This window comes from Camelus ferus, chromosome 15, assembly GCF_009834535.1.
Source record: "Camelus ferus isolate YT-003-E chromosome 15, BCGSAC_Cfer_1.0, whole genome shotgun sequence".
Lineage (NCBI taxonomy): Eukaryota > Metazoa > Chordata > Mammalia > Artiodactyla > Camelidae > Camelus > Camelus ferus.
In genome coordinates, this window is record NC_045710.1 from 16212157 (window position 1) to 16224519 (window position 12363).

A 12363-nucleotide genomic window follows, 5' to 3' on the forward strand; every position below is an offset into this window, starting at 1 on the left:
TTAAACCTTCAGGAAAAACTGTAAAACATTAGCTCTACCTTCTTTATCCAGTTCTGCATCTTTAACCTCCACATCAGGGCCAGGTTCTAACTTCTCATTATTGCTACATTCCAGTGCCTCTAGTTTCTCAGGATCATCTCCTTGATTTTCATTTGAAGTTTCTGGTTTTTCTTTTGACTGGTCCTCCAGAAGACTCTTTTGTTCAGAATTACATTTATCTCCACTCCCACAGAAAGAAACTACTTCAATTTTGCCATTCTGACACTCCAGAACTGGTATTCCTTCAAAACTGTCAGTGGAGGCCTCACCATTTAGACAGCCTCCTTTAAGGAAAGCTTCTTTCCTAGATGTCTGTTCTGGATTTAAAGAACTACTGCTGTTGACGAGTAGAGACTCATTTGAACTTTCCTCTTCAGTAGATGCAAAGTTCTCTTTTGTGCCCGCTCCATTGTTAAGCCTCTGCCCCTGGTCCATGTCCATGATGTCACAGGATGATTCATCATTGGTCATAGATAAGTCTCCAGTCTCTTCTCCATTTTCTTCATGACAGTCAGTGCTTACCTCAAACTCTCCATTCTCTAGCAATTTCCTGTCTTCCATATGATTCTCATAGTCAGGAAATTTGGTGTCCTCTTCATCTTTTTTTAAATTATTGACTTTCCTTTTCTTAATAATTCCTTTACCCCACTGTGATCGTCGCCTTGATTTTCTCCGAACTCTAACTATTTTACAAAAAAGGAAAAAAGATATGTAGAACTTGAAATACAATACTTCCTTATAAATGTTTATTAAATAAGATTCAAAAGAAAGTAAATCTATACTAGTGCAACAAAAACTACTTAGCTCTTGACATCCATGCTGACTAATCCACACAACCTACACGTAAATTGGATATGAAGTCAGGAATGAACTCTGAAGAATGAAAAAAATTAAATTTATTTCTTATGAGTTTACTCAGCACTCACTTTTTACTACTGCCCTAGATTCTACTTTATAGTTTTTCCTAATTCCTAACATCTAGGGGCTATGCATACAATATACACACTTAGGGAATGACCACATTACCCGGCTGCCTGGAAGGTTTGGAGCAACAGCCCTGGGTTTCCACTAGGAAATGAGTGCTTTGCCAGCAAAATCACCCAAAAGCTCTTAAACCATGAAAGGGAATAAAGGCATGATCCAGTATATGAAGACCGAATAGTAACAGATATCCCTACAGAGAAACCTCTACTGCCTCTCCTTCCACAAGAAGGAATCACCTCCAGTAAGTATGGTCATGGATAGAAGCCCCAAGAAGGTTATACAGACAATGTGGTTGTACCGCACTGCTCCTTAATTAAGCAAAAAGTTAGCTTTTACTTTACAATTTGGGACACTTGCACAAAGAAATTTAAAAGCAAACTAGTTAAACTAGAGATCTATCACTTTTGATGTCTAACACCGAATTCTGAGTATCAGTTTGTTGAAAGCCATCAGAGTAAAAATAATTCATTTTTTCTGAGGCTATAAAAGAATGTCAAAGTCTGGCTCAATTTAAAAAGAGATAATATATATTTTTAATATATCAAAGTTGAAAAGCTTCTTGGGCAAAGACATTTTAAAAAAAAATACAAATATGAGATCACTAAATGTAGACTGTTTAATCCACAGTTTAAAAATTGCTTCTGAAAGACAAATAGAAAGGAATATGGTCTGTGGACAACCTTCATTTCTTTATTCCAGCACTTAATAAAAACTTATGATCTATCAACAGTATATAGTTAGTGTGTTTATATACTTTTTTCATCCTTTCATCTTTAATACAAGGTGTTCACAAAAAATGAACAAATTTTGTCATAAATATTACTCTTCTTTCTTATCTAAGAACAAAGCTACTAAAGGTTTCTGAAATCATTTCCAAAATTCAAGCTATTTAGTCACTTGGCTCAAAATATATTTTGCCTTCAAAGTTGTACTACCATTACAATCATCTCTCCATTCCTTTTTCCTCTATTAATTTCTATTTTCACAATTTATAGTTACAGGGTAATTGGAAATGAAATTTCTGTATTAGTCTACTTTTAAAAGCACAGGCTAAAGTGACGGGCATTTGTTAGCAGTCCAGTAACTATATTAAAAAACTGATCCAGTGCACATTAAAAATTAAAGAAAAATATTCAGCTTGTTCTTTCTCTAAAGAGTAGAACTGCTAAGTTTTACTATCCAACAAATCACTGCTGACATTGTGTCCTCGCTTATTCTCCAATAACTAAAAATACAATGGGTTCCCTTTTCTTTCCAAATGAAGCCATGGAACACAAGAGCAAGAAGCTGGACCCTGCTCAATCAAGAGTGCCTCAATTACTTGATACATACTAGCACCCTAAGCAAAGGCTAGGAGCCCTACTGCAGCAAGGTTACTTTTAATACTTTCAGCCTGGCTAAGAACAAAGAAAATGTTCTTACCTAGGGGGAGGTCAAACTAGAGATAATTTCCCCCTCCTTATATAATTATTTCTAATGGTTAGTATGATTTTGGTAAAATAAGAGAAATTGATTGTATGGGCTCTACAAGAACAAGGATTTTTGTTTTAGTCACTGCTGTGTTTCCACAGCACCTGGCATGTGGCAGTAGTATATATTTATGGAAGTAATCTTTAATATATATACTTCCTTTTTCAGGGGTGCTTTGTGTGAAAAGCCCATTTACAGGCATAATCTTTAGAATCAATTTTTATAGCATCTCTGAGCTTCTTTCCAAAACTAAGATCTTAGGAAAGTAACTTTTCCTTAGGGATATTTAGATTTATGATTTAAGTAACCTAATGTTAAACAGACAAATGATGAGTCACATACGCCATCTACTGGTAAGAGAAATCAAAACTCACATTTGCAGATTTAAATAACATTTTAACTTAAAGGAACTTAAAACTGCTTGAAGCCAATATTCAATGTATTTTAGTTAGTATTTTCATCAGGTGCAGATAATGTAATGATTTCAAGGTTTAAATTAGAGTGCTGTGTTACATAATCCAGGTCATGATCCAAGGTACAACTAGGAAAAACAGCTTAAACAGTTTAAATATACCATTAAGTCCTTCAAATGTTCTCACACATAAATGCCACTTATCATAAAGAGAACAAGATTTTTAAAAATGAGCACAGTTCACTCATTCAAATTCAAGCCACTGGTGAAAGAACGTATTATGGCCATCTTTACTGACAGTTGAAGCAGAATTACCACCTTTCTGTCAGAAGAACAGCATATATCTTCCAAAGATGGCTATCTTCTGTGAAACATAAGCAATGTATTAGGAAGATGCTGTGTTTACTAACATTTGTTTTTTTAAGAAACTTTATGGATCACCATGAATGATGAAAAGTGATGAAAACCTAGAACACTACATTTTCCCTTTCTAAATACATCTCACTTAAACAAAACCCAATAAAAAAGATTCTTCTCAGAAAAATCAACTTCCTACTGTCAATTCAGTCACTCTCTTATGCCAGAGTTTCCATTTCCCACCAGAATAAGAACATCCTGCATAGCATACAGCAAGTGGCTGCAGACAGCAAGGGTGAATGAAAAGTCTAGTGGCTCCACATCTCTATCCAAAAACCAAAGTTTAAAACTGAAAAAATTCAAACCTGGTTACAACAACAAGCACTGGATGGAGACAGAAAAAAGCAAAGAAAGTTAAAGAAACGCATTCTGATTCAGCACCTTACCCCACAAGCTCTTCACCTCTGAAAAGACAGAAGACTGAAGGAGCTGAGAAAAAACAGCAGTCCTCTGGTGTGTGCACCCAGCTCCTAACACATCTGCCTCCTTCACAACTGTTCCTTCACAACTGCTGGATAACATGATCTCAAATACTCACAAGCACATTTACTTGCAGAGCTGTGCCAGACATCTGCTGGATTTCGTTGTTTGTGCCGAAATGCCTCTTCAACTCTAGTTTCTGTCTTTCGAGCTCCAGTACCATGAGGATTTATTTGTTCTGCTGTTACCGATAAGCCTGCAAGCAGAAGATAAGCAATACCTATTTAAATATTCCCAGCTACATAAATTAACAAGGTTAAAAAAATGTCTGAAATACAGAACTGAGTTTTAAAGTCATTAATTATATTTGGACAGTTTGTAATTTGGATGAAAATAGTATCTTTTGTTTTAAGATGGGAAAGAAACTAGATATAAAATCATAAAAATAAAATGGCACTTTACATTTTTTTTACACTTCCCCAAAGGGGCCCAATGTTTATTCATTTTATTTTGCAAAGGGATACATTTCACGTTTTTATGACTGTGGGACAGTGAGATTATACACTGTCTAAGAGTCATGATTTCTGCCATCTTAGAAAGTACAAGCATTTACTGAGCCACTAAATCCCATTCACATGAACTGTCTCCATCTGACATTAGCTGCCTGGCATACCACACAGTGTAAGTTTGGTTTTCCTGCACTGATCTTCATAGAAATAACCATTTCATCTCATTTTCCCTTACTAGATTTCTTTCTTCTATGTTGCCCTTAAATGTTGAGGGCTATCTCTGGAATACCTTTTCTTCTCACCCTAATCTACACCTCCCACCACAAAGTATCATCCATGCCTTCAGCTTCTACTGCCATTATATAATCACTCCCAAATTACATCTTTAGCCCAAAACTGTGCTGAGCTTCTGATCCATATCAATTGCCTACTTGATACTTCCAACTGGACATCCTTAAGACAGGTGAAATAAAAGATAATTGATTTATCTTTCCCACAAAAAAACCCTGTCCTTATATAGAACCCCTCTCTACTGGTGGTATTAGCATCTACTAAGTCACTAAACCAGTCATATGGCAGCCAGTTTTGACTCTTCCTTTCCTTCCTTCACAACGCCCTCCACCCTGTAGCTGCAGCTCTCATATTAATCCTACCTTCATTCCCAATTCACTAATTAAAAATCTGGACTACTCCAACAGCTTCCTCTGCCCCCCAACCATCCCTCCTCACCCCTGCAACAGCTTTACTGAGGTATAATTTACGTAACATGAAAATCACTCATTTTAAGCATAATATTAAACGATTTTTAGTAAATTTCAGAGTTGTGCAAACACTACAGCAATCCAATTTTAGGTAACTGTTCCACGCAACCACTAATCCACTTTTTGTCTCTACAGACTTGCCTTTTGTGAGCATTTCATATAAATGGAATCACGCGACATGTGGTCTTTTGTGACTGGCTCTTTCACTGAGCATTCTGTTTCTGAAGTTCACCCATGTTGTACCATGCACAGTACTTCATTCCTTTCTATAGCTGAGGAGTACACCACTGTAGAGTATACCCTGTTTTGCTGACCCATTCGTCAGCTGATGGACATCTGGGTTGTTTCCAGTTTTTAGTTGTTGTGCATAGTGCTGCTAGGAACATTCCTATACAAGTCTTTATATGGACATATGTTTTCATTTCTCTTGGGCAGATCCCTAGGAGTAGAATCACTGCATCCTATGGTAAATATTATGCTTAATTCTTTAGAAACTGCCAAAATGTCTTCCAAACTGGCTCCGACATTTTTAGCTGGTCTCTTATCTTCCTACCCTGCCACATTGAGTATCTTGCTATTTCCTGCTGCCAAAGCAATTTACCAATCCGTTCCACTGCTTAAAATACTTCAGTGACTCCTGCTGACTATGGCAACTGTTCTCAAACTTTAGTGTACATAAAAACCACCTGAATAGTTTGTCAAAGTGCAGATTTCTCAGCCTTACTACTCTCAGGGAGTTTAATTCACCAGTTCTAAGCTGATGGGGGAAATAGACACACATGTTTTGAAAAACACTGACCTACAGAGTAAAATCCAAGCTCCTTAGCATGGCACTGATTCATTCAAATATCCATAGAAAGCCCACTGTACACTAGAGACAGCTCTAGGGACTGCAGCAGAGCTATTAATAAGACACTCATAGCACTTACATTCTAAACAAGGAGGAGAGAGACAACAAAAACAACAAAATGACAAGTGCTATGGTGACCAAGGCCTATATCAGATTAGGTGGCCACAGAAGGCCTCACTAAGGAAGAAGAAAAGCATCTTTATAACTTCAAGGTCCTGGACCCAGCTCACCTCTTAAGCTCTATTTCCCACCATTCTGTACATCTTTAGCAATACCAATACCAGTTTGCAATTCTTTTAATATACCACATTATTTCCCTCTCTGTGCCTTTATACACACTATTGTGTGCCGTACTTGCAATACCTCCCCCGTCTCTGTCACTGCCTCCCTTCCTCTACTCTACTAGAGATAACACTCCCATATTCATTCCCTAAACTCTGATCAAAATGCTGGGTTTCCTACCAGGAGATCTCTCCTCTGCACTATGCATAAGCTTCAATCATTGTAATCATTGATTTGTTTTACTACTAAACTTCTCTTTCCTACTAAAGTGTGAGTTCCTCAAGGACTATATACTGAATGAATAAATCACATCTGCTAATTCATTCTGTCTCTGTATTAATGAAACTGCACATAAACATCAATAGGTTAAAAAAAACAAAGTATTCCTAAAAATATATTTAAGTACCAGTACTGGGATATAAATTGATGAAATAAACCCTCTTCAACTATGAAAGCCTATTTAAATCCTTTAAGAATAGAAATCAATAATTAACAAAGATATATTCCTACAAAAGAAGTTTCACTAAAAAGTACTTTATTTCTGTAATTTGCAATGTCACAGTAAAACTGTCATAGGAAAGTTTCATATTTCAAATAAAATTTTCAAATATCCTTGAGAATTTACATGACATATTTTAGTATCAGAAATTAAGTGAAGGCTGTGCCTCAAAATACATTTTCATAATACCAGCAACCCTAAGGAAACACCATTCAATGACTTCTTGGTCTCTAATGGTAACTTACCTCTTTTTATTCTTGCTTCCTTAATTTCTTCACATAGTTTATTAAATTCTGGATCCAATTCAGCTGCAATGATGGCATGTGCAGTATCCTTCAGGGTACAAGCCCTGTGCCTAATTATTTTATCTGTTAAAAAAGGTAGTAGATATTTATTATACATACAGATGAAGTAACATTAACAAGGGGCATCTTTAAAAGAAAAGTAAAAGAACACAAACATTTAAATAAAACTGAAAAGCATTTGTAGGTAAGAAGATCATTTAAATGATGAGTAAAAAAGAAATATAACAAACTACTCAATCAAGTTGACAATTAACTGATAACTGTACTTTTCAGAACTTCAGAGACCTAACAAATCACTACCTTAAAGATACAAGACTTTATTTTATATTTTTGAAAATAAAAATGCATGATTTTCAATAAAAAGTTTTAAAAGATTTAGAGGATATTCACCATAGGCCCAGCACCAGAGCTGCCATAGATAGATACACAGATTTCAGAAAATCTTATGTAATTTTCTCCATAAGAGAAAAGTAGTCAAAACTGTGCTAAAGAATATAATGTATACAAAGTAAGAGTGACCTATTAAAAAACTGTGATAGCGACATACACAATAAGACACTCTAAACTAAGAATGCAAGATGATATATAAATTCCAGGTGGATCTAGGAGAGAAGTGCATACTCTGTTCTAGATAAACTATACCTCATGTTGGTACTAAAAGAAGAGTCTCTGCTTTACACCAACAGAGAAGTCCTCGTTCATTAACACTATGACAAAAGCAGCGCCACCTAGAGCTACACAACTTCAAGATATTACAAGTCAAGTAAATATATCAAGGTCACTTAATTTTTAACAGTATTTAGAAATAGAATCCAAGTTACAAAATAATATCTGCTTTTTCATCTCTAGTAAAGACAAAAAGTATAATGATGTATTTCATTTATAACTTTTCCTATTAGAAAGTCTAATAGCTAATTGTAGAAATCTTACAAAAACAAACATGCAGCACTCAAAAGGCAATCTACTGGTATATTTCCTCCCAATATATTTTCTCTAAACATTCACTCAATAAATATTGATTGTCAACTGTACCAGGAACTAAGTCAGGTGATGGCTACACAGCAGTGAACAAAACAGACAGGTCTCTACTTTCAGAGCCATTTAGAGTAGTACAGGAAAAGAGGTATTAACCAAATAATCTCTCTTACACACATATAAACATCTCCTCCTATGCCCCCCCCCATTATCAAAACCCTGTAACAGTGATGATGAAAACCTACAAGATACTTGTGTGGACACCAATTTTAAGTGGGCAAGTCAGGAAAGACCTCCCTGAGTTTACTGGCATTTACGCTGAGACTTTGAAGCGTGAATTGGGGTAGCCACTGAAAGAGGCAAAAACCAGTGCAGGATCATGTGAGAAATCTCTGGGGTAAAAAGATCTTGGAGATTTCAAGAAATTGAAAGGTAGCCTATGTGGTTAGAATAAGCAAGAGGCAAACAGGAATCCGACCATATTGAAAGGATTTTAGAGTTTAATCTAAGAGCAGTAAAAAGTCGTCTAAAAGATCTAAGCAGGGAAGTTTTCAATACACAGGTCTTGCTTATCTTTTGTCAGACTGATCTGTATTTCATGCTTTTTCATGTTAATGTGGACAGCAATTTTTAATTTCAATTTCCTATTATTTGGAGCCAGTATATAGAAATACAACTGAGTTTTGTATATTGACTCGTATCCTGAAACCTCACTAAACTCACTTGTCATTTCTAATAGTGTTTTTGTAAATTTCATAGGCTTTTCTATGTAGACATCATGCTGTCTATAAATGAAGAGTTTTACTGTTTTGCTTCTTCCTTTCCAAACTGGACGACTTTTATTTCTTTTTCTTACCTTACTGCACTGGCTGGAACCTTCAACATAATGTTGGGTAGAGGTGGTAAAAGTGGTTGTATTTGCAATGTTCCTGATCTTAAGGGGAAGCATTTAGTTTTCTGTCATTAAATATGATGCGAACTGTAGGCTTTTTGTAGATGTCCTTAATCAGACTGAGAATGGTCCTTTCTAATCCTAGTTAGCTTACATTTAGTAATCAGGAATACATACTGATCTGTCTCAAATGCTTTTGTGCGCTGATTGAGATAATCATTTCTTAGTCTGTTAATACAGGGAATTACATTGATTGGCTTTCAAATTTCAAACCGACCATGCATTCCTAGAATAAACCCTACCTGACCACAAAGGTATCTTTTTAACTATTGCATATAACTTGCCAAAATTCTATGTTCATGAGGGATATTGGTCTATAGTTTTTGGTCTTTTTTTTTCTCCTTGTAGTATCTTTTTCAGAGTAATGTTAACCTTATAGAACAGGTTGGAGAGAATTCTTTCCACTTCAATTTTCTGGAAAAGTTTATGTAGAACTGGTATTATTTCTTCCTTAATTGTTCAGTAAAATAAACCAGTGAAGCCATCTAAGTCTGAAGGTTTCTTAATGGGAATGTTTTTAACTATAGAAAAAACATTAACTATTCACATTATACATTCCTTCCTTCATGAGCTCTTCTTTCTCTTCAGATAAATTGGACAAATTTGCTGAAGTTGTGAGATCTATTGGCATAAAACGGTTCATAATGTTCCCTTACTGTTCTCTTAATATCTGTAGAATATGTAGAAATGTTATCTCCTTCATTCTTGCTAATGGTAATTTATGAATTCTTGTTATCCTAATCAGTTCCACCAGAGGTTTATCAGTTACTGATCTTCTAAAAAGAAACAGCTTTTCATTTCATTGGCTTTCTCAATGTTTTTTCCCCCCATTATTTTTTATTTTTTCCCTGTATGGATCACCTTAGATTTTTATTATTATTCCTTTCTTTTGCTTACTTTGGGCTTCATTTGTTCTTTGCTTCCTGGTTAGTCAAGTTGGGAGCTGAGATGAGTGATTTAAGACCTCTCTTCTTTTTTAATTTAAGTACTTAGTGCTATAAATTTCTCCCTATATAATGAATTAACTGCATCTCATAAATTTTTATATTTCATTTTATTCACCTTAAAAACTTTTAAACTTCTCTTTTGATTTCTTCCTTGATCCATGGGTTATTGAGAAGTGTGGTATTTAATTTACAAATATGTTTTCCAAATAACTTTTTGTTATTGAGTTCTAATTTAATTCCATTATAGTCAGAGAACATACTTTATATGACTTGAATCCTTTTATATCTAATTAGACTTATTTTATGGCTCAAAATATGGTCTGGCTCAAAATATGGTCTATCTTGGTAAATAATCCTGTGCATTTGAAAAGAATGTGTTTATCTGTTGTCATTGGAAAAAGTGTTCTATAAATATCACTTAGATCAAGTTGACAGATAGGGTTGTTCAAGTCTTATGTATCGTTACTGATCTTCTGTGTATTAGCTTTATCTAGTTTTGAGAAAGGGGTATTGAAATCTCCAGGAAATTATAAATTTCTGTCTCTCCTTGCAGTTCTATCAGTTTTTGCTTCATGAATTTTGAAGCTCTGTTTTCAGAGGCATAAATGTCTAGAATTATTATGCCTAGTTGATGACTATGAAATAACCTTCTTTATCCCAGGTAATATTTTTGGTCTGAAATCTACTTTGATATTTATTTAATTACTTCAGCTTCCCTTTGCTTGGTATTTTATGGTCTATCTTTTTCATGCTTTTCTCATAACACATTTGTGGCTTTATATTTAAAGTGGGTTTCTTGTAAAGAAAATACTAATTTGAAAAGATATATACACTCCAATGCTCACAGCAACATTATTTGCAATAGCTAAGATACAAAAGTAACATTAAAGGCCTATCAACAGATGAATGGATTAAGAAGATGTTATACACACACACACACACATATATATGCGTGTGTGTGGAGTACTACTCAGCCATAAAAAAGAATGAAATTTTGCCATTTGCAACAACATGGCTGGACCTGGAGGTCCAACCTACAAACTAAAAAATAGGTTTCTTATAAAGGAGCCTCATTTAGTGCATTAGATAGAGTCAGTCTCATCAAGTGAGTTTCTGGTAGGCAGTATATGGTCGGGTCTTGCTTTTTTATCCAAAATGACACTCTGCTTTTTGGGGGGATGTTCTGGCTAGGTATTAACAAGTTTTCCTGTATAAATCCAGAGACTAAATATCTTAGGCTTCTCAGATTATAAGGTCTCTGGCAAATACTCAAAGCTGCCCTTGTAGCATAAAAGCAGCCCTAGACAACATGTAACCAAATGGGCATGCCCGTGTTTCAACTATAAAAACTTCATTTACAAAACCAGGCAGCCAGTTTGTAGTTTGTTGATCCTTGGTTTACACCATTTACTTTTACTATAATTTATATGATTATTAATATGCTTGCTATTTATTCTCTACTTGTCCCATATACTCTTTGTTCCTCTTTTCCTCGCTTCTTTTGCATTAACTGTGAACATTTTTATGATTCCATTTTTCTGTTTGTTGGCTTATTAGCTCTAACTATTTGCTACACCATTGCTAGCCCTGTATGAACTTCAAGGAATAGTCTCTTTCTCTGGCCTTAAGTAATTTCCTCACGTGAATATGCTAATCAGCATTCAGCTAAAAACTAGAGGAGGATCTTTTGCAGATCTCCCCAGTGTCCTCTCTCTGCAGCTTTCTCCTTCCTGGTACTCTATACCCTGAGAATTTTACCTTCTTTGGCCCCCTTACATTCCCAGCTCTTCCTCTTCAATTCAGGAAGACTTCCAGACTCTATCTAGGTTCTTCCTTCCTGAGCCACAGTGTGGACCCTCTCCAAACATAGTTATAATGCTCAATTTGTTAGCTCCCCATCCTTCGGGGATCATTTGCCTCATCTCCTGATATCCAAAGTCTTCAAAACTGCTTTGTCATATATTTTGCTGTTTTCCCCCCATTATTTCAGGTAAGAGGAATTCAGTCCCTTTACTCCATCTTGGCCAAAATCAGAAGTCTCCTGATATCTTTTAAATAATTTTTGAAACCAAATCATGTAATAATCCAAAGTAAAATGTATCTTCATTTTTCAAAATTATTGCTCAATAGAGTAACAGTTGGAAGTTGCTTCAAATTTTAACTACTATAAACAAAAAACTACAATGAACATCCTTAGAAGCAGCTATGCTTTCAAGCTGAAAATACAGTATTTGTAGCCCATGCAATATTGGGAATTTCTGCCCCTGGCTTTCCACTTAAGCTTAGGAAAAACTAAAAAGAGGTTAAGATTAAATATAAAGCCACATATCTGGCGTAGCATCACTCTAAAATAACTCAGTGATCTTTCTTCTTGGTTTTTTAAACACATGCTTCCTGCCCACATTCCTTCCTCAATTAAAGGGGAAAAAAGAATTATTAATTAATTAACGAAAAAAGAACTCCATAAAAATTTCCCACTGTTCTGAAGGACAAGACATTTATTCTAAAGAGCATCTGCATTTGATGAGGGAACAATTCTTT

The 12363-nt window shown here is 35.2% G+C and overlaps 1 protein-coding gene across 4 annotated transcripts in view; it reads right to left on the reverse strand.

Annotated features, from left to right (window-relative positions):
- The window catches only part of ATAD2B (ATPase family AAA domain containing 2B), a 150296-nt gene that overhangs the window by 17632 nt on the left and 120301 nt on the right, over nucleotides 1-12363 (reverse strand). For all 4 annotated transcript variants that reach the window (XR_004326171.1, XM_032497106.1, XM_032497105.1 and 1 more), the window contains 3 exons: nucleotides 6889-7011; nucleotides 3861-3998; nucleotides 39-722 (listed from right to left, as the gene is read on the reverse strand). Coding sequence is in view for 3 of the 4 variants with exons in the window: in XM_032497106.1 (XP_032352997.1) it covers nucleotides 39-722; nucleotides 3861-3998; nucleotides 6889-7011 (945 nt within the window). In the remaining variant the exon portion in view is untranslated. The remainder of the gene's footprint in view (nucleotides 1-38; nucleotides 723-3860; nucleotides 3999-6888; nucleotides 7012-12363) is intronic.